The sequence below is a fragment of the Kogia breviceps genome, chromosome 5 (assembly GCF_026419965.1).
Source record: "Kogia breviceps isolate mKogBre1 chromosome 5, mKogBre1 haplotype 1, whole genome shotgun sequence".
Taxonomy (NCBI): Eukaryota; Metazoa; Chordata; class Mammalia; order Artiodactyla; family Physeteridae; genus Kogia; species Kogia breviceps.
In genome coordinates this window covers 66,748,051-66,772,239 of record NC_081314.1, presented here as the reverse complement: position 1 = coordinate 66,772,239, position 24,189 = coordinate 66,748,051, and the positions used below count along the sequence as shown (strand labels likewise).

Sequence of the window (24,189 nt, the reverse complement as noted above, 5' to 3'; positions counted from 1 at the left end):
CTTTTTATTGTTAAATTTTAACTATATTTAGTGAGAATTAGGATTCAGGTACAATTCAAGCCCTTTGTAATAAAAAAATACATGCTCCAAACATTAAAAAATGTTAAAACATTAAATTGCCATTCTGATATCAATTAAGTTGAATAGAGCATTTTTTCAGTCAGCTGTCTAAGGTGAAAGATCAACAAAATCTAGTTTCTGCCTCAGGTAACATGAAGTCTGTTTGGGGAAACCTGGGCAAAAATAAAAGTTTCAATAACAAAAGCTTTTTAAAATAGCCATTCCAAATCCCCCTCCTCCAGGGAAGCTCCCCGGGTTGGCAGGTGCCTTTTAGCTCCTTGTGCAGCCTGTACTGCCCTCGGGTAGAGCTCCTGGTCGTGCAGACCCTGGGCCTAGGGCTTCTGATCTCACTCCCCGTGTGTTCCTCAGCTTAAGCAGATGCTCCCGAGAGACTGAAGTGTAGCCCCGCGGTTAGAGCACAGGTTACAGGGTCAGATTTGGGTTCTAGTCTCAGTTTGGTGATTCCTAGTTGTGCAGCCTGAGCAAGTTAAACTGCTAAACCTCTCAGTGTTTCAGCTTCCTCGGCTCATTGCTTCAGGCTGCTTTTAGGCATTTTTTAACAGGAGGATGGGGATTGGAGCTGTATTTTAAAAGGTGGGCAGAATTTGGATCCTTTTGTGTAGCCAGGCTGAAGGTGAGGAAGGAGAGGCATTGAAATTAGTATAGCCATCATTATTAGTAAATTCTAATTCTGACATTTCTTACACTTGACATAATAAAAAGAGTCCAGGCTTAGAATCACTCTGACCTGGTAGTGAGTGCTTGATTGACCACTTAGAAGCTGTTAGCGCCTTGCGCAAATGACTTTCTTTCAGACTTGATTTCTTCATGTTCGTAAATGGGAAAAGTGATACTTGATTTGCAGGGTTGTGGTGAATTAAAAGTAGTGTGTGTGTGTGTAGTACTTACAGTTTTGGAGCAGTCACACATGGTCCATCCTATTTCCATCTTTTATGTATTCTATATATTAAAGGTAAGTCATTGATCTACATTAAATAAATTAATCAGCTATTTTAATATGCTGGATAGTAAATGACAGTGGCATTCAGTTTTTAAAATGTCAGCTTGATATCATCATAGTACTTGGCATTTGTATGTCATACTGTTTGAATGTTGGACCTGGTTTGTTTTTCTTTTCCCCAGATGGTATATTACTTATGGTCATGAACTCATTTGGAAGAACAGGGAGCCTCTAGTGAAAATTTGGCATGAAATGAGGACTAACGGCCCCAAAAAAAGAGGTGGCTCTAAGTAAAACTGGGGTTGGACAATACTGGTACGACTGGTCCATGCTGCCTGAAGCCCTAGGAATGCATCGGCCCTGGAGTGACCACATCTTTGCTCCTTCCTGGAAGACACTGAGCATCTAACTTTCCCAGTATTTTAAACTATGTCCCCAGTACATGTCTCATTAGAAAGTGAATTATGACAAAGTTGTGAAATAAAGGTTTATATCTCTAGTTTGTAAACAGCAGGTATATGTCTCTTTTGAAGAGCACTAATGCTGCCCTGGAATCTTGCTGTTCGTTGTTATATTTAACATAGTTTGAATACATGGAAAGGTCTGATTGGAACTCAGAGGAGCTTGTTTTTTAATGTTGGCCTTCTAGCACCTCTGCTGAATATTTACTCTTACTTACCTACCCCTTTCCTTGCTTGGTTGACAGGTAAAAGTTAAGAGCATCTTCTTTCTGGCATGGGTCTGAAATAACAGCTGCAATATTTTCTAAATGTTCCCAAAAAGGTAGGTAATGTTTCGTGGCAGTGAGTGACATATACAGAAAGCTATTTTTAGGTTTTGCTTTCTAGGTTAAAATTGTAACTAAATTAAGAATTAGAAGGAAGTATCTTGGATAAATTCAGACTTGAATCTGAGCCTAATAGCATCTTATGTTGGAAAAAGTACATTCTCTGAAGTGTGGAGCGTCATACTGACATAGCAGACAGTGGTCGCCATCATAACTTCACTGTAGTGGAACTCACTTGTCCTCGTGATTGAGAATTATTTCTAGGAAATGCGATTTGAGAATTTAAAAGTTTTTCTTGAAAGGATTTATAGGAGAGTTTTTGAGTCTTTTGGTTGATCTCAAAAGGTTATACTAAATTTTGCACCTTGCGCTGGAGAGGGCCGGGCTTGCATGGTGGCGGGCACAGAGTGCCTGGCTTCATGACAAGGAAGGGAGTCGTGCTCACCTCACACGGTGTTGAGAGCTGAATGGCAGCATGTGCCCAGCACATAGGAATTGTCCAGTTATGGTGGTTCTTCATCTTTTTCCCACCAAGCCGGACTCTTCCCTGCTGCAAAGTACTGGTCATTCTTGCCAGGCAGGGGACTCTGTTCTAGTTTAGAATAGTCTAAACTAATGTCACTTTAAGGAGAGAGAACTTTTGTTAACCCAGCCCTCATTTTGCCAGTAAGGAACCAGGGTGGTCATGTGTGGGAACTGCCCAAGGTCACACTGCTGTGCTTTGACATTTCTGAATATGTAGTTACGCTAAGAACCCTGTGACTTACAGATGAGACAAGAAGTGTTTCTCAGAGATGGGATGGGAGGCTGAGATCACATGGACATTCCATATGGAGTCCAAAATGAAATTCATGTCGTCCGTGGGCAGATCTGGAAAACAGGCAACAAAGACATGTCTGCTCTCTCTGTTTTGTGATGTTTAGAGAAGGAACGTTTGGAAGGTCAAGTTACCTACCTGTGAGAGGCCTTGGGAGGTCAGCGCCCAGCTCCAGAAGCACAAGCCTAACTGTCCATGGCTTTGGCAACTGTCCCTACTCTGCTGTTTGCCCGGTGGGGTATCTTGCTTTCTCATCTTGGCTTCTCTGCTGGCACGTGAGCACCCCAAGGCCGTGCTCTGCCTTGGTAGCGTGCCTCTCAGCCTGTGCCACCTCCACTGCCCTCTGAAGTGTGGTGTCCCAGGAGTGCACTCTTAACTGTCTGTGTCTCTCCATTTCTGTGGCTTCATTTATCTCTGTGAGAATGTCTTCTGAGCTCTGGACCCACTGAATATCTCTAAGCTGTCACTCAGTACATATGTCTACTTTGTAGACAGTATGGAACTATGTCCCAGGCATAGTTCCAGGTCCTCGGGCCCCACTATGCAGGCACATCAAATATCACTCCTGGCTTAAGCCGGAAATCTGGGGCCATTCTAGATTTCCCTCTCTCACCTCTCATTTCTAGAATCCAGCCCCTTCTCTCCACTACCAGTGCCTTAAGTTCAGTCCCTTGTCTCTAACCTGGACTGTTGTTAAGATTGTTCTCCAGCTGCTCTCTAAAATGTCCTGTACTTCTCCACAAGGCCACAGAGTGCTAAAAACACTTTAGTCATTTCCTGTTGTCGCCTATGGAAACTCCCTAGTGTGGCTACCAAGGCCCTCCGTGGTCCAGCCTCTGCTGCCCGTGGCTGGGCCCCTGGACCCTGCATTCCCACCCGACCCCGCTACCCTCCCTCACTACGGGCGGCGAGTCCAGGCCCCTGGCCCTCTCTCCGCTGTTGGAAAGCTCTATTACACTGGTTTCCACGTCTGTCACCCACTGCACTGTAAACCTCCTGAAGGCACCCAGCATTATTCCAGGCACATTGTAAGTGCTCTTTGACTGTTGTTTAGTGAATGAAGAAATCAAAACAAGAAGGGCTGCTCTTTTTTCTTCTGCAGAACGGAGTGTTTTAGTCACCAATCTCCCAGGTGGCTGACCCAGGGCCTGGCATACATAAGTCACACAAAGCCAGTGTACCCTGAGCAGGTGTGTAATCTCCCAGTGTCTCCACGGTACGCAGGCTCCTCTGCTGCTGCCTCTTGGGCCATGGCCTGGCCAAGGCAGCTGAACTGCTGCCACTTCGGGCAGTCGTTGTGTCACTTTACTGTGCCTTCAAGCTAAGATAGGCAGTGGTTTGGGAGAGGAATCTGTATTCTGATGGCCAGGGCTGTACTGCAGTCCTCCCTCTGAGGTGCAGGCTGGATACTGTCCAAGTGTACGCTTGAGATGGAGCACTGGGTAATTAATGCTGTTTCAATAGTGTTGCTAGCAATTGGTCTGCAGTGCATACTGAGGGCTAGTGTCAAATATTCAGGAAGCGTTTGCGTGTGGCCAGGGAGCTGTTTGATACCCTGTCGTGCATTAAACAGACTGACCTATAGCCTGGAGGATTACCTGTACTTAGCTCTGCACAGGAGGGAGAAAAACTTTTATAGTATAGTGGCCAAAGATTTGTGGCAGCTTTATAAGCAAGCCTTTATGGCCATGCTTTAAAATTAGGGATTTTAGGCCTCAAGGAAATATCAGTTGAGGGCTAATGCCAATTCTCAGTGGAAGCTGAATTGGATGTCCCAAATTTGGCATCATAACGGCTGATTCAAACCCGCGTTATATGGGAAGCGCGGCCCCAAATCTTCCCTGTGATCCCCTCATCGCGCGTCTCCCCCTGCGTGCCCACGAGCCCCGCGCTGCAGCATTGCGCAAGTCTGGCTGCCACCGCTTGTCCCCTGTCGGCGGGGTCTAACAGACCCTCCGGGAGGCGGGCTGCAGCCTGGGGGCTGGCGGAGGGCGATCAGCTAGGAATTGTCGCCATCCAGCCCTCGGCCTCTGCGAAGCCAGGTCTAAATTATAAAACAGTATTTAGGGAACTTTGGATTAAATTATGAGACATTCTTCAAGTTGGACACTTGTGCCTCTGGGCGGTTTCAGTTACTGCAACCCCAGCCCCGGTTTCTGCATCCCTCCAGCCTTACCCTCTTCTCTCACCGGTGCCCTGCTCCAGCCCTGCCCCAGCGGCCCAGCCCTCCGCTCCCTGGGTGGCCACCCCCAGGCCGGGGGGCGGGGCTGCAGCGGCGCCGGGAGGGCTGCGAGGGCGGGGCCGCGGGGCGGGGGCTGCGCGGCCCGGAGCGCAAGGAGTCTGGCGCCGGGGGCCCTGGCGCTTGGGGCCAGCATGGCGTGGCCCTGCATCAGCCGCCTCTGCTGCCTGGCGCGGCGCTGGAACCAGCTGGACCGCTCCGATGTGGCCGTGCCACTGACCCTGCACAGCTACTCTGACCTCGAGAGCGAGGAGCCGGGCCTGGGCGGTGCCACCTCGCGCAGGGGCCCGTCCCCCGCAGGCGCGCGGGACCCCGGCCGGGATGTGCCACTTACTCAGTACCAGCGGGACTTCGGCGTGTGGACGGCGCCCGCGGGGCCCAGAGATGCAACACTGGGGCGCGGGCCGGGAGCGGACGGCCGCAGGATCAAGCCCCCCGCGCCCTACAGCCGGGGGGTCTACGTGCTCCCCGTCGGCGACGCAGATGCGGCTGCAGCGGCGACCACATCGTACAGGTATGAGGCTGGGGGCAGGGGAGCGCATCGTACGCAAATCCCGTGGTCCCAGGAGACTGAGCTGGGGAGCCTGGAGGACCAGGGTGGGCGGGAGGGAGGAGGCGCCTGGACCCCACATCCCACACGACTTCGAGAGCTGCGGGCAGCCTCCGAGGTCATCCCCGTTGGTTCCTGGCACTGCCAGCGTCTCCTTCGATGCTCCCAGACCAGACTCGGAGTGAGCGAGCGAGCACCTCCGTGGCGGCGAGCTCACTACCTCACTCGCTGCCCTTTCGGGCAGTCCTGTCAGAAAGCCTGCCTTCGACCGAGTTAAAATCCGCTTCCCATTAACTTCCACCAGGTGGGCCTAGCCATAGGAGGGGTGCTCGCAGGCCAGCTGCCTGAGGCATCGCCTTCTGTGGGGGCGTTGGTGGTGAGGACCAAATGCAGAGCTTCCAAGTGGGTGGTCCCCTAGAGATGCCACTGAGTGACTGAGGGCAGCTCACGTGGCTTTCACTGAGGACAGGCCTGTGTTCTGCCCTTGGACAACAGAGGGCTTTCTCTCTTCTTATTAAAAGTGATCAGAAAAATTGGAAATTACAACACAGAAAATGAGTATGCCCTTAATCCTACCCCAAACTTGTAGTTCTTTCTAATCCTAACATGCATTTGAGTGCATACCTGTTTAAAATTCTTGGCATAGTTAAATTTGTAACTGTACACGTTTGTTTTTTTTTCTTTCACGTATTGTGGATGTAATTCCATGTTACTAGATGCTCTTCTACAACATAAGTTTTAATGGATATGCAGTATTTTATCTATGGATATACATTATCCATATATTGATATATATGTCCAAATATTAACTTACTCTCATGTCGTTAAATATTTAGGGTGTTTCTGATTTGGGGCTATTAAAAACACTGTTCTTTTGATTTAGTTACTTGCAGAAATTTTCCCTACAGGTAACCTTGAACATGGGGTGGGAGCTAAGGAGTATAAGGTATGTGTCAACAATGTGCAGCAGAAAATGGAAACAGTTGTTTCCATTGTCCATTGTCCTACTGATGTAGGGGATTGGTTAATTATACGTCTGCCATAGGATGGGCTACTGGGAAGTCCAGAATGTACTGATAATAGAAGATGTCAAAAAAGATGCAGAACGATACATCTGCTACTGTTTGTGTTTTTAAAGGGGTTATTGATACATACATATCTGCTGAAATAAGCGTAGGATGTCTCTGCATGGATGTGTGGAAAATGGTAACCTTTAGGGAGAGGAAGAAGGGGAAGGAGTTCCAGTCCTTCCAGGGGTGAAAGGAGACTGAGGGACTTTTCACTCTGCCCCTTTGAACCACTGCTTTGTTTTCTTGTTTTTTTCTTTGGGCTGTGCCACGTGGCTTGCAGGATCTTAGTTCCCCGACTAGGGATGTAACCCATGCCCCCTGCAATAGAAGCACGGAGTCCTAACCACTGGACCACCAGGGAATTCCCTGAACCACTGCTCTAAAAAAAAAATAGTACATGTATTACCTTTAACAAAAAATTTTAGAGAAAAAAATCTCCTTTGATCAGCATTCTTGTAGCTAAATCTTTGCTTATACAATAATTTCTTTAGTATGAATTCCTACCTGTGGAATTAAGGGCCAAAATGTATGAACTTTCCCCTTCAATTTTATTACTTTTAAAATCAACTGTATTGAGGTATAATTTCCATATAGTAAAATTCATCCACTGTAAGTGTACAGCTGGATGACTTTTGTATACACCTGGGCATCACCACCATAATCCAGACACGTGGAACATTCTGTCTCCCCAGAGAGGTTCCTTCACGGGCATGCAGGTTTTAAGGAACTCGATGGGGAGTGGCTGTTTCAGGGTGGGTCTTGTGTTCAGGGACCTGTGCTCAAGCTGAGCTGCAGAAATGCAGCCAGGGGTGTCGGGCAGGACAGACACTGAGCCGCAGCACTGGGGCCCCAGCCAGGCAGTGGATGGTGCCGACTGCTGCATGATGGGGCCCTGAACCAGTTGGAGGGGTCTTGAATGGTGACAGGTCTGGAAGGCCAGAGGTCCTGGGTGTGCAGCGCCTTCAAGTGGCTGATGTTCCAGGCACAGACGGGGGCAGAACTTGCAGGGAGATAGATAGCTTCAGCTCAGGGAAGGAAGCGCTTTCTAATAATTAGAACTGACTGCGATGGGTAAGGTCACATGGTGACCTTACTCACTGAAAGTGATCTCCTTGATCACTCCTGCTCACTGGAAGTGTCCAAGCAAAGGCTGGACTTTTAGAAGCCGTCCCTCACCCTTGCTGAGCAGATGAATGTCCTTCTGGGTCCTTCCAGCTCCAGTGATAATAAAGGTACTGTTATTACTCTCTGCTTGGCACGTACCAGGCACCAGGCTTAGGACTTCCCACAGATTATCTCCCCAAGACTTCACAATAACGCCCTGGAATAAGTTCAGTTCTTGCTGTCCCCATTCTATAGGTGAGGAACTTGAGTGGCTGGCACGAGGTCACGCAGAGCAGAACCCAAGTGTGTCTTGCCTCAGAGAGCAAATCTGTGCCCCCAATAGGTTATCATCCCCTGAGATGCTGCCTCCTCTGAATCAGGTTGACCTGTGTCCGGCAGTGGTGGAAAAGTACTGAGTTGGGCAAGAGTTGGGACTCACTAGAGCTCTCCTTCCTGGTATATAAACTTGGTGGGTCACTTGGCCCCGCTGACCCTTTCCTCGTCTGTAAAGCAGAAATAGCAAGAGCTTAGCTGCCTGGGTCACCTAGCAGAGACATAGGACCACTGCTGAACTTGGCTCCCCCAGCACCGTGCGAGCCGACCTTGGGGACCGCCCATCTCCCAGCTCTACTACTGGAATGAGCAACTCCGTCCGCCTGCCTTTTTGAAAGATGCACATTAGCTAAGCGAATTATTTAAAGAAATTTACAAAGCAAAGGAAATGAACAGATCCAGAGAGCCTAAGGGATAGGTACTTGTGGCTACTCCTCCCCACCCCAGCAGGTCCTGCCTCGCCTGGCCCTTGGTCTCCAGGTGAGAACTGACCTACCTCACTCAGCCAGATGGGCAGTGGGTCCTTCCTCCTGACCAGCTCCTCCCAGAGCCTTCCCTCCAGAATACGGTGTGTCAGCACCCCTGGCCCAGTCATCTCCCTCTTTCCTTCCTGGGTGAGTCAGTTAAAGGGCCAACAGTCAAAGTGCCAGACTTGACTCCCACTTTTCCAGGTGCCCATCGGGAAGGCTTAGGGAAGTTCAGGGATTTGTTTGAAGCCATGGTGGCCTGAGAACCCAGGCGTCAGGATTCTCAGTCTGGGCGCTCTGCAATGCCCTGGGTGGCTCCCTGCCCCTCAGCAGGAGGGACTGCGGCCCTCAAGGTCCAGCTGAGGCTCACATGAGGTGGACAATGGTGGGAACTGCTTGGTGAGGCACAGTGGACTCAGCTAGTCCTGTGTTATCTCCTCGGCCTCCTCGGCAGGCCATTAGCCTGCCCTCCTCATCTCCTAGGCAGTCACCAGGCCCTGCCGAGCCTGTCTTCAACGTCCCTTCTCCATCCCCACTGCCGGCCCCCCTCTCACCTGGGCTCCAGCACCAGGGCCTGCCCCACAAGCAGCCACAGGCACTGCTCTAGCCCCTGGCTCTGGTCACTTCCTGCTCTGGGACCCCTGCAGCCACCCTGGGGCAGCGGGCTTGGGCTGCCAGACCCAAGGCTCAGCTCAGTGTGGGAACAGAAGGGCACACCCAGGGGGGAGGACCTGCTTCCCCAGGAGAAACAGTAGCAGATGGCTCGGGCAGCTGGTCTTTGAAACCTTGCAGCTTTGCAAGCGAAAGTTATCCAACAGGGCCTCGGCCCAGTTCGCCTCCTGGTACCCAAGTGCTGACCACAGACAGACACAGCTGCTCCCTGCACACGTGACCTGCCCAGTGGTGCCCAGCTGTGCTGCTAAGGAGAAAAGGCTGCTTTGTTGACCTCAGGGCCTGAAACCTGGCCAGGGTTGTGGATGGGGTGAGATAGGCGTGGACCCAGCCCAAATATGGGTGCTGCCTCTGGCCATCTGGACCCTTTTCCTCAGAACATCACCTTGGCCAGCGGGTCCTGTGGGCACAGGAGGTCTCTGCCATATAGTAGGGGAGTTGATAGAATTAAAATTGGTCTTTTTTTTTTCTTTTTTTTTTTTTAAGAGAACTGAGGAATTAAGTCTGTCAAAAGAATGCTACTCTGAGCACTTGGAGCTAGGCCGTGCCAGCCTTGTCACTTCCTTCCAGGTAGCCAGCACCTCCCCCCCATGCAGACCACTGTCCCTCCCTGCTCCCGCGCCATACAAAAGCCACAGCACCAGGTTGTCTTTAGTTTCTCGAGATGGTCACTATGATTTATACTTTTGCAGGAGTTAGTAGGATTAATAAGACAAGTTATTAAAAACTAAACATAACACTGAGCCTTATTTTCTTCCTCAGTTGTAACCAGGTATGGAGGACCGTTCAGTGTGCTGTCCAGTCCGGCACCTCCTCTGGACATAAGGGCCACCAGCGATGTGGGCTGCAGGCGAGCGACTTTCGCTGGTTCTGGGCCTCTAGGGCCCCTTGTCGTGGCCCGGAGGCAAGATAGGGAGCCCTGGAGGGCAGGGCTGGAACGTGCTGCCTCTGAGGCCCAGCACACACCGGGAGCTGCAGTTCGGGATGAGTAGGATCCAGTTGCTGATTGAGCTCTGCTTACTCCCAGCACAGCCTGTGCCTACTGCTCCCCAGCAACGTGAGAGAAAACTTGTGGTGGAGCTGTCTGGGGTACACTTCCTCTGCTAGTTCTGCCTTTGTAAGGGGTGAAAGGAACATCTGCAGCTAAAGCAGCATCTCAGCAGTGGATATTGGTCAGGAATATTCCAGAAGCACGGGGCAAGGGCCGAGGCCTCTGAGGGGTCAGGGGAAGGGACACGTGACCCTGTGCAAGGCTGTGATGTGTTCTGTTCCAGACAGGAGTTCAAGGCTTGGACTGGAGTAAAGCCATCGAGATCCACAAAGGTGAAACCCGCCACAGTCATCACAGCCCACAGCTCTGGATGGGACAGCAGCCCCGGGGCTGGCTTCCAGGTCAGTCCGAAGCTGGTGCTGCAGGGCGAGGGGGCTGGGTGCCTGGCTGCAGGGGGTATGAGGACAGAGGCTTTTTTTTTTCCAGGTTAGGGACTAGGAGTCAGGTTTGGATGGTGTAGGATGGCATTATGCCAGGGACAGTGGTGTCTGAGCACCCAATTGTCCCTTGCGAACAGAAAGCCAAGGTGCTGCTTTGTCGTTAGCCACATGTGTGTCCCCCTAGTGCTGACTTCTCTGGGGAGCAGGGTGTCCCCTCCCTTTTAAATCCCAATCTTACCCTTGACCACTGAGCCCTAGTGACAAGCTGTCGAAGCCCCGGCGTTTGCATAAGGAGGAGCTGGAAGGGAGGTGGGGCTGTTCAGCTTCCTGACTCAACCCAAAAGAGGCTTCAGGGAGAATCTTCAGGTCCACGTGCTCCATCTGGCCAATGTCTACTAACGCAGGAACCCCGCCCACTGCAGACCCTTCAGGTTAGCAGTCCCAACTCTCAAGGACAAAGACGAGGGGATTTTTTTTCCTGGAGCTGTGGGGAGGGGGAAAGTCGAGGGAAAGGCCCACTGATCTGTGGCCACATTTCATTTTCCAGGTCCCTGAGGTGAGGAAGAAGTTCGCCCCTAACCCCTCAGCCATCTTTCAGGCCTCAGCTCCCCGGATCCTCAACGTGTGATTGCCCACGGAGAGGAGCGAGAAGCCACAGAGGATCAGAACCCACTGCCCGGGGACTGGGGTGAGGTCTCAGGACCGGATGGCCCCTGCTGTCAGAGGGGGAGGGTCCTCCATTCTCACCGTGGGGCACTACTTCCTCTCCAAGCTGCACGAGGCTGCGGGCAGAGCAGAGGCACAGAGGGACACAGCACCACCCAGCTCAGCTCTGGGCCTCAGAGACGTGTGCGGAAGGCTTCAGATCTTTTTTAATTGCCTCTTTGGGCCACCCTTCATTTTTTAAATCTGAAGAACTTGATCAATCCTACTGTGAACTGAATCGGTCGTTGGGGGCTGAGGAATATGGACATAACAGGTCCTTGAAAGATCCAGTAATGTCCACGTTGTTGTTTTCGCAGGCTGCATGATAATTTTATAACCTATGGTAACCCAAGGTGGTGTCCTTGGAGAGTCCCACCAACGGCCCCACGTGTTAAGGCTGTAGAAGAAATCTTAGGCTGTCACCTGCATGTGACTCATGATGATGCTAAGTAACCAGGAAGAAGTTTCCCAGAGAAGCAGGATATCAGTCATAGGGTTTCAGTTTTAAAGACAATTTCTTTATGGCCAAGACGACCCTGGTTTTAACAAAACATTTCTTGGGATGAGTGAAGTAGAGTGAATGACATTTACCTTAGTATTACTGACTCCAGTTTTGTTCCCTTAACGTATTGATGACTAGATGGGAACTACCATACTAAGAACTGGGAGCTTCTTTGGGAGAAGGGTGGCATTAGCTTCATTCCCTGAAAGACCTGAAAACGTCATCTCATTACAGGGAGCTCACTAGCTGTTGAGGCAGCTCATTCTGTTTTTGGAAGGCCCTCTCCTGACGTTCTCGACAAATTCCAGCCAGTGCAGCCACCTGGAACTAGCCTGGTCCCCTCTTTGCACAGCAGCCCTCGAAACATTTGGAGGAGTTTGTGTTCCTTGAGATTAGAGGCACAAGCTGAGGACAGTTTTGGTAAGGAAGCTCAAGGATTTCCCTTTGGATCTTTACCCCTTTCCAGCCCTCAGGTGGCTTAGCCAGGTGAGCATTTACTTTCACCACAGGAGGTGGCGTTCAGGTTTTAGAAGCAGCTCAGAGCGGAGGTGGGGGGTGTTTCCAGCTCAGGCTGCGAGGGGCAGTCAGTCCCCTCAGAGGTGCTAGCTCCCAGCTCTGGCACGTTCCAGCAAAGGAAATGCTCTGAGAGAATCATTTTAAAGGGAAACGCAAAACCATATGCTTACACAAAGGGTTCTATTATTTCAGACTTCATTGGTTTGCATGTTAGATGCTTCTAAGGGAAAAGAGACTGCGTGCTGGGCATTCTGTGAGAAGCAAACAGATTAATGGTACAATCTCAGATTTTACTAAAACGGAAACATACTGTTTCAGTTTAACTTATTTCGTTAAATTAATTATAAACACGAATGCCTTCTCATGTCTTCCTTTATCTCCTCTTAGTAAGAGGACTTTGATGTGCCGTGGCTACTGCTGCTCTCCCTTGGAGGCTTGTAGATTCTGAGAACGCTGACCCTGGGCTGCAGTCGCACTGGTGTCGTATGTAGTAATATTTAACAGAACCCACAAACTTACTCTTTTACACTTACTTACCCATATCCCCCCAACCCCGCTAGGAGCCTAGGGTAAAAGGACTGTCTTTGAAGCTAGTCTTGGGCTCAAATCTTGGCTTCTCCACTCACTAGCCGGGAGCAGTTTAAGCTTCTGTTTCCTATCTGCAAAGTATGGGTAATGCCACTCCCCTCCCCACCCCACCCCCTCCAAGAGAATGTGTTTATGTGCAGCGTGCTTAGTACAGTAAATGGTCAACAAAACACAGCTGCTGTACTTACTCTCTCCTGTCCAGGCACCCCTTCCCGGGAGCCTGCTTTACTCCCATCTGCAGCTTTGGTCCATCTGATGCCACTGACTGACAGGCCCTCTCAGTAGCCCCTGCCTGTGTCTCACCGCATAGCCAGCCATGCCCATCCCTCCCCCAGAGCCTGTCTCAAGATCCCATTCACTGAGCTGGGGGTAAAGCAGGCTGCCCCATGCTGGCAGTGTTGGCATTGCAGCAGCAGTGGGGAGCACCACTGCCTGAGAGAGGCCTGACCTCTGGAAGGCCTCCTGCACACCCAGGAACAAACAGCTTTTCAAAAACACCCCAACCCAACAGCCTTCCTTACTAGACTTCATTAATTATTAGATCTGGATTCTGAAGCAGCAGCTTCCTCCCACTAGGTCTTAATAAGGCCTTAACATTATGTTACTGGAGTCGCCTTCAGAAGCAACTGAGAAAATAGCAGCCTCAACCACACAGTCCCAACTCACCTAGGCCATATGTATGATACAAAACAGACAAAGACTGAAAGGAACGCGCTGGAATACTGATGGTGGCTATCTTTGAGAAGGGGAACTACGGATAATTGAAAATTTTTTACACCTTACAATATTTGCTAAAAGTTTCTATATAATTAGCATTTTTATATTAAATTAAAAAGCAATTTAATCTGCTTGTTAGGTAATTTTAGCCAAAGAGTTCAAATTAATTATTCCATGACCAAAGTTAGCCCTGCAGTAGCCAGCTGTGAGGAGGCCCCTGGGTCCTGTCACCCACAGTCATTTAGACCAAGACTGACGGCTCCGTAGTGAGTCGAACTCAGAAAAACCCATTACAAACAAACACTAATACTTTCATCCTTGTAATAACTCCAGGATTTTTGGCCAAACTCCAAAAAGCAGCTTTTGAGAGAACCTTGGCCATGCAGCCCACCCTGGGCCAACGGGGGACCCTTTGAGCAGGATCAGCTCCGCTGGCCTCACTCACATGTGCCTTCAGTCAGTTAAGAGGGAGTCCCCGATTAAGGTACTGTGACACTGTCTGTCCCGTGGCTCCTGTCAAAACCGTGGCTGACACAAATAACATTCAAGAAGGGGGCCTAATCAATGCCCCTATTCTCCTTCCTCCAGACCATCAACTTCCTAAAGGTTGACACTAAGTGAAGCCTGCTCCCAAGAAAGCTACATACTTGGATTGTATCACAGGGCCTCCTCCCCAAAGAACTTCTTACCTTTGAAGAACCAAAGCTTTCAAAGCTTTTAGTTCTTACTAAAGGTGGATATAAATAATAGTCATTTCTGAAATATTTCTGCACTTGCTGTAATTTTTTAGCCACTGTGATAGCAGATGGTCCCAGCAGGACTGGGTCACAGGAGTGACTTCTTTCTGGCCTCAGCACAGACCCATTCTTGCCAGACAAACCAGTGTGCTTCTTGATTGGAAAACAGTAGCTGTTTTACTCTTTGCCTTGGCTTTGAGGAGGGCCTTAGCTCAATCAGGTAGTTTTCCTTTGCTCCAAGCTGTCAGAAAGCACTATGGCCAGGACCAACATGCATTTTTCCAAAACTTTTTCAGATTTTTATATAACTGTAATCCTTATTTTAAGTAGCTGCAAATTCTTTTTGGAAAGAAGTGGAAGAATTAATTCAAGTACACAAACACCTATACCTTTGCCTCATCCCAGCTCTTTTTGACCTAATGTAAGAAAAACCCTACCAAAGTGTGGCGCTCCAAACTCAGAAAAACCCATCACAAATACTTATTTATTGTAGATATTTTTGTTACACAATTATGTTACACATTATGATACAAATACATTTGCAACATTAACATATATGGGGACTGTTAAATCGCTTACTATTTCTTTTGCAAAAAGATAATTTCTTGAGGCTTTCACACCTGTAATAACTGACTCTGTTCTCATTTGGATCAAATCTTCATCCTTTAGATCTGAGTCATAGTCCACTGCTGAATGAGTCTACACTTGCCCATTAACCTTGCTTGGAGTATTTTATGTATGGACTATCTGAGCCTTTACTACTTACTAAACTGTTTTATTACTAAGCCAGGACATGCCCTATGTCTTAACTGAGTAATTTCCCTCTGCAGCTGCAGTCCTCAGATGCTGACTAAAGGGCAGATTTCTCATAGTTGCCTCCCCACCTTCTCCTGACTCAAACATCTAGAGGATTCATGAAAACATGAATTATGTTGCTTGGATAAGTTTCTTTGGCTCTGACTTACAGCTTTCACTTTTTCTTGGAGCAGATTCCTAACTGCTGAGAATAAATTCTTTAATTCTACACAGACTGTCAGGAAGATTGGGGTAAAGTGTCTATAATGAAACTGGACATCATGCAGGGCGCGGCTAACTTTCCTTTTTCCGTCCACTTCTGCCTCCCACTGAGATGGCCTCTGCTTATGACAGTCTGTTCTCACTGCTTCTGAGCACTGACATCCCCGTGTCTTGGCTTTGACAGTCCTTTCTCTACCTTTAAGGCACTCACAAGTGTTTAAAACACTTTTCTTCTTGGGAAAAACTCCTTCTTGACAGAGAAGAACGAGACACCAAATCCACTGGATAGGTTGAACTGTCCGAGGGGCTGCTCCCCACTGGCCACTCAACGTGGATTCAGCAGCAGAAGCTCCTGCAGACCACACCAATGGTGAGGAACCAGCTCTCTGCCCGGCACACACTCAAAGCTGGCCTGAGTCTGCCAAGTGCCCGGGCTTTGTGGGTGCTGTCTGTCTATGGCTAAGAGCTTCTCGGTTGTAGTCAGACCTTTGCTGGGACCTGTCCATCCCCTGACGGTGCTGAGACTGGTTGTCGTAATGCTCCTGTGTTCCATGAAAGAAGCATTCTCAGTCTGCAGCCTCCCAGGCTTGTGTGTCTTCCGCACAGCATCACTGCTTCCTGAGCCGATGCTTGGGGTCTGAGTGCCGAAGCCCAGCCCTCCTCCACATGTTATCAGGGTAATGGGGCGGGGGTGGGGGGCTGTAACCCCAGCCCACAGACTGGGTGAAACAGATCTCTAGCTTGCCAGACTCATTTTCCGCCTCCTGGAGGGAGACTCAGGCCCAAGGTGCCCCCTGGAAAACACGCAGAGGACAGAAGGGCCTGATACATGGGGCCTGACCCTGCTTTGAGACCGATGGAGCTTGCACAGAGAGGGAACAGATTCAAGCTGACAGAGCATGCATCCACTCATGGCTTCACTCTAGAATCAGGAAACAAACTTCTCTTCTAAAAGGATTTGACCTGGGACTGAACACTGGTGTTACTCAGTGGAGGCAATGGTTTAGTAGCCATCGTACTCTGAGGCACACGGAAAACTACCTTCTCTCTCAAATAGAAGAGTCATCACAGTTCAAGACTTCGAATCCTGCTTTCCTAGGGGCATCTTCATTCTGTTCACTGATCTTCATTCAATATCCCCATGTGTTTGTTTGTGAGGAAGTCCAGAAAAGGAGTGTTGCAAATGGCCTGGTGAATATTACTCACTGTAATTTCCTTGGGAATCCTGGTCCAAAAAACAAAGATGTTAGTGATTCTCTAAAATATCTAAATAATTTAATCAATTAAGTTACCGAAAGGACCATCCCATGCACAGGCTCTAGCAGGTTTAGGGCCACTCTGGGGATGGGGAGCGGCCAGGTGCCTTCTCTCTCCCCCTCTTCTTTCCCACTAATTCCTTGGACTCTGGTGGAGAGGTGGCCTGCCCTCTTCCCGGTCAGCCCTATTTAGGGCTCAAATATGACTTCCTACCACAGGCATGAGATGGATTTCAATCAGGTGGTTGAATGATTTAAGAAGAAGAAAAAAAAGACGGGGATTGAGAAAAGAGAAAGGAGGTAAAGCAGAACAGAACGTTATTGCTGTAATTCAGTCTCAGCCGAATGAGAGCTGAGTCAATGCACCACACAGCCCATCTCTTGGAAAGACGGGAGATGGAGTTATGGCAGGCCAAGTGTGCTTCACGTCCTCAGGTATTCTGTTAAAGTTATATAAATTTATGACAGCCTTTAAGCACAACAGAATAACATAAATTTGTTTCCTTTGAAAGGAATGCCTGTCTGTCATTCTTTCAGGGCCCAGGAAAAGAGCAAAATTCAGCGTCCCAATCAATGACAATTAAGAGAGGCTGCAAAGAGCATTGGTGAGCCTGTGGGTATAGAGCCAGTGAGATCAAAGTTTAAATCTAGGTTCTATCATGTATTTGCTGGGAAAGCCAGGCAAGATTACCTTTTAGAGCCGGGCTTCCTGATTTCTAAAAAGGAAGTATGAGTTCTGAAATGAACAAATTAGGTAATATAATGCAGTGCCTGGCCCTAAATCTGACACGAAAGAAACACTGCTATTATCTTCAATGGCAACGAACTGGTAATTTGTTCAACCCTGTAACAGAGGCCTACTGAACAGGGTCTATGCAGTAGAGACGGTGAAGATACAGACCTCTCACAACCATGAGACTGTCTCAAAACAACCAAGCAGACCCCCAAGTCTGTCTGGCTCTGAGAAATGTCCCAAGCACTGACACCTCCTACTGAACTGACTTAGGTCTAAAACATCATGATGGGCAACTAAACTGTGAGGAAATATCTGTCAGCCTGATACCACCAACTAAAAAGATAATGGTACCTGTTGTGAGACGCTGCCTGGTATCCAACCGCCAAAGCCTGTCTCAGGATATCACTGACCAGCTGCTCTGTAGCCTACAACAGAAGATGCTGTTACTCTCAAAAGGGCCACCTGCTTGCTGGCAAGAAGGGATGCAGCTGACCCCATCCCATACCCTAAACTTGGAAACAGCTGTATCTAAGGATCAAAAGTCCTTAAGGAAAAATTAAAGGTTCGAATAATAGACCACAAATAATAGCCCACAATTACAGAGGCTATGATTCTGAGAAATTATGAAGGGGGTAATTTTCATTAATCAGACATTATTTTTAAGGAGAACAGGTGAGGGCTATTTGTGAGGTATCCCTGCTCCTGGAGGTGATCTACCAGGAAAGGAACTGCTGAGCTAGGATCCAGCTGGGTAAGGAACCTGGTTTTGTCATCCCCTCACCGAGGGATGGGACAGTTATGGCTGTTTCTGTTGTTGTGATATGTGAGTCACCTCCTTAAGCACTGAGACCTCTGACTCTCACCTCAGGCTACTTAAAAAGCACTTGAAATGGCACTGAAAGATATCATTAGAGTGACATCAGCACAGAAACTTCTTGTAGAACTACAATTTAATTCATTTAAAAATCAGAAGGAAAAAAAAGAAAACTTTAAGCCCGAATAAGCTGAGAAATCATAAAGCCTGTCATCTCTGTTCCATTTCTGTCCTTGTCTTACTCAAAGCAGCATGGCATCCAGGCTGTCCTGCCTGCCTGGCCCCTCAGCGCTTCAGCCCCTGACGGCAGCTCACAGCCCCTCTGCTGCCTACAGGCACCCACCTTCAGAATCATGTCCTCCACCACCGACGCATACACATTCCTATGCAGCGCCACAGGCTGCAGGGTGATCCCAATCTGGAAGAGCAGAAGAAAGCCATTTGTTCTATGTCTACATGAAAAACAAGCACGCTTCTGATACCCAAGATGATGTCTGGGTGGAAGAATAACTCCACAAACGTTCTGGACAAAACTCATGAAGAAGTAACACAGAATATCTAACAACCAGAAAATCTGTTATCCTACCACTCCGTGTTTCTAAGGGATTGTTAAAAATGCTATTATAATCCTGCTCTTACCCTCAAATCTCCTTCATGAGAGAACATAGGATTTGCCATGAATTCTGACAGTGGGAGCAACATACCGGAAAGCCTGGAATCAGACTCTCAGGCCCTATTTGCAATAAGTGATGAAGATATACTTGGAAACGGCCCCATTTGTCATCTTTGTAGGTGAAAAAAACCTAATCTTTCATCACTTGGGTCCCAAGCAGCCGTGCAGCAGGCAGATGCTGAAGTGAGGCTGCATTCCACTGGAGGTAGGTAGATAATTCTCTCCTGTACCATAAAGGTACTGAGTGCCACATCCACACCCTGGCAGGGCACTTGGGAGCTATTACAGTGTCAGGGAGAGCTCATTATGACATGCCTCATGAGGGAAAGGTGCTTCTACTGAGGCAAATGAGAAAAGAGGAGATGAAAAGTAAAAAACTGCCTACATCTATCTGCCTTTGCTTCAATTTCATGTTCAGTGAGCAGCCTCGCTATACATGTAATTCATTTTCCTGCCCAAGGGCCCTGATGTAGTAAGGCAGATGCCCAGAGAGCAGAGCCCAGGTTTACCAGGCAGAAGGAAATCATACACCTGCTTCACCAGAAAGTCTGGTGTCAGTTTCTAAGGCTGAACGTCCGAGCACCTTGCACCTGGTTAGGGACCCAGCAGCACAGGCCTTAGTCCCCTACCTTCTGTGTGATGTCACCAATAAATTCAGAGCCTGGTGTTGGTGGCAGGTAGAATTTCATTTCTTCCTGTTTCTCGTCCTGTTCTTTTTTGATGTTTATCTTTAACGGCTCTGAGAGGTTGAGGATGTCCACCTCCTCCTCATTCTCCGGCTCTCTTTTCTGAAACTGCTGCAGGTCCTCCAGTTTCCGGCAGAGGTTGTCGGCAGAGGAGAATGATGACGGGCACTCTAAATGAGAGGTAATCAGTCTTAGGACAGCTGTGGTGACAAAAGAAAGGGACTTTCCATCTCCAAGGGGCCAACGGCCTGGGACCCAGAGAAGAAGGGTAAGTATCAAGGGAGCTGACCTTCTTTCTGGTTCTAAAATTCTATGGATCTATAATTATGAGAACTAGTAATTCATAAGGGAGACAAGCACCAAGACAGGCATTTTGTGTTAAAACTCTAATTCAAAACTGCACATAATTCATACTTACGCCACCAAAAATGAGGCCATCCTCCCACTCCACTAATTTTTTTTCAAATTTTAAATCTGGAGAATTTAGAAATGCACAATGAAGAAATTAAAAATCATCCAGGTTCTGCTTAGACATACGTACTACTAACATTTTAGTGTATACCATGCATCCAGTCTTTAATAAGTTGAAAAAGCCCAACAAAGGGTATTAGAAGTTTAAAGCCAGCAGGGGCTCTGGGAATCTTCTAGTGCATCCCTTTAATTTTATAGATAAATAAGTGAGGTCCAGACTGGGACAAGATGCAGTTAAGGGCAGCCAGCAGGATGGAGGTAGAGCAGCCAGCTCCTGGCTTTCTCTGTTTTATTGGCAGGATGCTCACAGATCAATCAGTCATATTAACAGAAAACCTAGTACAGGTAAAGTATTGTGCTTTACATACACTACAGGTGAAGCACAAAAGTAATCAGCCTGGTCTCTGCTCTCCAAAGAGCTTAGATATAAATCTGACAAACCCTCAAGGTTCTGATATTAAATACCGCTGGAGATTGGAGAAAGGAGAGGCCACCCTGCGTTAGGGCTCTGGAGAAAGCTTCATGGAGAAAACGGGACTTGTGCTAAGTCTTAAAGGAAGCCCCCCAGATCCTCCCTGTGCTCCAGGTTCCCTCAGACTGGGAGGTGGAGCATCTGTTTTTCTACAGAAATGGGGTTGAGAGGAGAAAACACTCCTTATTCATTAAGGTGAAACTCAAAATATTTTCCCCATATGTCTTTTATACCCAGCTCCCCCGCACCCCTGCCCACATATAGCTCAGTTCTTCGTGTCTTTATCATAAAACAATTCATTTTATCTGCAACATTATTAGTTGTTTAAACCTGTGCCTCCAGCACTGGGCAGTGCACTTCCAGGCTAGGTTTTGGAGATAAAGTAACAGATAAGACATCGTCCCCATCTTCAGGGAGAAGACTCACCTGTGTGAGGGTGGCTATAAGGTCACAAAGGAAGAAGTCACTTCTACCACAAGGAAAGGAGTTAGATCAAGAAGGTCTTCAAAGGAGAAATGATGCTGAGGAAGGGGGCTCCTGAATGAACAGTGTGTTCCTGTTGCATGTCATGGGCCAGAACATTCCTGGCTGGGGCACAACACCTGGGACACTTGGGCACAAATAGTTCCGTAGGGACCATCCTGGGGGGTGGGCGGGACACCCAGGGTGGGCTCCTGTTCTCTAAGGCAGCTCTTGGAGTCCTCAGGTCCCTTCACCTCAGCTGAAGGAGAGAGCATTGAAAACTGCTGGGGCTGACGTGGCCCGAAAACCATGGAGGCTGAGAGATGACCGTGTGCTCCAGGGAAACACCTCTCGGCTGCTGCTGGTGCTCAGAGGCCCACCAGTGCTCACCTGGCTCGCTGTCAATCTGGGTCAGCACATCCTCGATCGAGTCCCCGTCGCTCCTCAGGCTTTCGGGGTCAGGTGGGGTGTAGCCATGGCAGCGACACCAGTGAGCAATGTGCTTGGTTTTAAGCGGAGTCAGGTGATGAAATCTTGGATTCTTTTCCAGTATTTCTTGTAAGACTTTTCGCATTGTCATCGCTCTTTGCCACTTAAAAAAAATTGAGGGGGGAGGGGGAGAATTCTTCAACTTGGCGTGTTCAAATAAATCACCCAACTCTAAACTACCATGCTAACTTGTTAGAATCATTTTTTTCTAAGGAAAAAAAAATCTGATGGTATTACTCCTCAGTTTTTAAAAAAAGTAAAAGAACTCTTACCTAATGCTTATAAAATAAAACTGAAATTCCTAGGTTTGGCCTATAAGGTGTTTCACCTGGTTGTAACCTGTGACTTCCCACTTCCCCACCCTTCCCAGCCTTACCCAAACTCATCACACTGACTTTCTCAAAGCTTCCTAAGCATGCCTTTGTACCTGCTACTTCCACTTATAACCTTACTGTCTGGCATAGTTGCTACCACACTGAGTAATAAATACTTGACTTAATTTTAATATAATTCTTTAAAATTTTTTAGAAATTTTTACCAATGCAGGAAAAAGTAGATCTTTCAAAGGCTAGCTACATGTCTTTGGAGAATGAGATTTTTAACTAAGGAAAAAGTTCTACCATCAAATATTTAATGAGGGACATCCCTAGTGGTCCAGTGGTAAAGCAATCTGCCTTCCAATGCAGGGGACGCAAGTTCGATCCCTGGTAGGGGAGCTAAGATCCCACATGCCATGGGGCAACTAAGCCCGCACGCCACAACTACTGAGCTCGAGCACCACAAACTACAGAGCCTGCGCGCCACAACTAGAGAGAGAAAACCCGCATGCCACAACTAGAGAGAAGCCTGGCGCCGCAACGAAGAGCCTGTGTGCAGCAATGAAGACCCGACACAGCCAAAAAATAAAGTTAAAAAAAGAAATTTAACAAAACATGCTGCAAAATTTATCATTGCTCCATGTGACGAGGTTTATGGAAGCAGCCAGAATGCACGTGTTTTGGTTACTTTCTCTAATAGGCTCTCAGTGGTGGCCTGCAGCAAACATGGGATTACCTCAGCAGCTCTCCTTTTCCCAATGTTCCAGCCATAATACTGCTCCACAGATTTTGCAGAAAAACAGCTGGCATCTTCACCTAGAATGCACATATCCAGCAAACTCTGAATAAAGTTATGATTTAAATAAAATCTTATTTGCTGGAAGCATGTCCAAAAGTTTCTTTAGACCTCTTTATTGGCTATGTTCCTTAACAGGCAAGTTCAGATGCAACATAACACACTTATTCGTGTGTTCTCAGAATAGCAGCCCTCCCTGGGAAATCAGCTTCTCTGGTAGAGAAAGCTTTATGGCAGTAGACTACCTATTAAAATAAGTGGAAATGGCACTCCACTGGGAACAGGAGACCTGAGATCTAGCCTTGGCCTTGCCATTCACTAAGCTGCCTTGGGCAACCTATATCCTCTCTCTGGGCTTCAGTTTTCTTAACTGTAAAATGAGACCACTGGGAAAGATGGTTCCTGAACTGCCTGTCAGCTCTAATATTCTGTATTTGTGTCTGAATTTTTTTAAAAAAGATTAAAAATTTTTTTTTCCTGCTGGGCTAGAAAAATCACTGAGTTTACTTTGAGCTACCTCGAAATGACCCCTTTGAGGGGAAAAAAGAAAATAATTTCTTTGCTATTACAGCTCGAAAAAAATAAGCAAGGTAGTCTGTACTTGGCCTATTGTTTTCATATTCCCATGAATGTGAAATGATAATCTGCTTCATCCTTTCCCTCTAAATGTTCGCAGGTGATCTTGCCCGAGAGCCGACGCCTAAGTATCCACAGGCTGTCGGTCATGCCCTTGGTGAGGGCTGTTGATTTTGTCAGAGAAATTGGGCTGAGAAGCAAACTGTTCAGTCTTGCTGACAATGGGCAGGGATAGAGGAGACTTCACTGCAGGAGGTCTTGACAGTCGTTTATTTCTACAGAGTGAGTGTTAGATGAAAGATTAAAAAATTCCTTCTGCAGATCAAACCGTGAAAATAGTAAGACTAACTGACCAAGATATTGTGAATTCTAAAACCCTACAAATGAGCTACAGCTGTAGCTAAAACCTCTGATAACTACCATGTCAGTATTAATTATAACACCAAGTGATTCAAGGTGACTCAATATCCCAAGTACTTCACAGCTTTAAAAAAAAAATGCATCCATATATTCAGTATTGTCTTACTTTTTGCAGTGATTAAAGGGATCTTCTTTACTACTGCTGTTAAGAGTTGCTGGATAGTCTCTAAATGGTCTATCCTGAGAAGGACAAAGAAAAGAAAATTAAGGTAGGGAATACACAGAGCAATTTCTAACTCTGTGTGTGTGTGTGTGTACATATAACACACATGAATTTATGTATATACTTCTCCTTTCCAAGGGAATTAAAACTTAAACCAACTATATTGGTATGTCCTTCCTTCTATGCATAGCCTTCTTTATAAATGAAGAGCATTCAATGCTTAAAAAGTCACCACTAAGATGAAACCCCAAGAATGACAAATTATGCAAACCTGACATTTCATTTTATCTATATTTTAAAATTAAATAGCCACGTAATCTTTTTGCAATGTGACTGTCACTAGAGTAGGGAATTCTATCATACAATGCCTTTCTTAGGGTTATTACAGTTCATGCTGTCACCTGTCATGTGGAAGTGGCTAAGTTTCTACCATTCCCAGCAGTTTGAGATACTTCAAAATATGCAGTCAGAAGTGGGTTCCCAATTCAGAAGTTAGAAAATCTCAGGGAGTATTTTTAGAAGCACTGAGTCTGTATGGGCCATGAAAAGGCAGCTGTTTAAGATTAGGCAGGTATGTGGATACTC

General features: G+C 47.6%; 3 protein-coding genes and 1 long non-coding RNA gene across 17 annotated transcripts in view; 3 read left to right on the top strand and 1 right to left on the bottom strand.

Moving 5' to 3' along the window:
• The window catches only part of PARL (presenilin associated rhomboid like), a 66,304-nt gene extending 64,775 nt beyond the window's left edge, over positions 1-1,529 (top strand). For both annotated transcript variants that reach the window (XM_059064550.2, XM_059064551.2), the window contains one exon: positions 1,204-1,529. In XM_059064550.2, coding sequence (XP_058920533.1) covers positions 1,204-1,315 — 112 coding nt within the window. In that variant the 3' untranslated portion in view covers positions 1,316-1,529. The remainder of the gene's footprint in view (positions 1-1,203) is intronic.
• A 3,089-nt stretch (positions 1,530-4,618) lies between these two features.
• MAP6D1 (MAP6 domain containing 1) lies at positions 4,619-12,568 on the top strand. Its single transcript, XM_059064552.2, is given in 5 exon segments — positions 4,619-4,773; positions 4,775-4,841; positions 4,844-5,378; positions 10,335-10,452; positions 11,039-12,568. Coding segments are annotated over 5 exon segments (864 nt in total). The 5' UTR covers positions 4,619-4,710; the 3' UTR covers positions 11,120-12,568.
• A 2,152-nt stretch (positions 12,569-14,720) lies between these two features.
• Positions 14,721-24,189, bottom strand: part of YEATS2 (YEATS domain containing 2) — a 113,607-nt gene continuing 104,138 nt past the window's right edge. For 11 of the 13 annotated variants that reach the window (XM_059064516.2, XM_059064517.2, XM_067034117.1 and 8 more), the window contains 7 exons: positions 23,548-23,621; positions 22,386-22,465; positions 21,234-21,435; positions 19,382-19,608; positions 18,423-18,497; positions 17,617-17,690; positions 14,721-16,498 (listed from right to left, as the gene is read on the bottom strand). In XM_059064516.2, coding sequence (XP_058920499.1) covers positions 16,390-16,498; positions 17,617-17,690; positions 18,423-18,497; positions 19,382-19,608; positions 21,234-21,435; positions 22,386-22,465; positions 23,548-23,621 — 841 coding nt within the window. In that variant the 3' untranslated portion in view covers positions 14,721-16,389. The remainder of the gene's footprint in view (positions 16,499-17,616; positions 17,691-18,422; positions 18,498-19,381; positions 19,609-21,233; positions 21,436-22,385; positions 22,466-23,547; positions 23,622-24,189) is intronic. The other 2 variants (XR_010840698.1, XR_010840697.1) reach the window with 1 other exon arrangement.
• LOC136794246 (uncharacterized) lies at positions 19,393-21,514 on the top strand. Its single transcript, XR_010840700.1, has 2 exons — positions 19,393-19,706; positions 20,795-21,514. It is a non-coding gene; the product is annotated as an uncharacterized lncRNA (long non-coding RNA).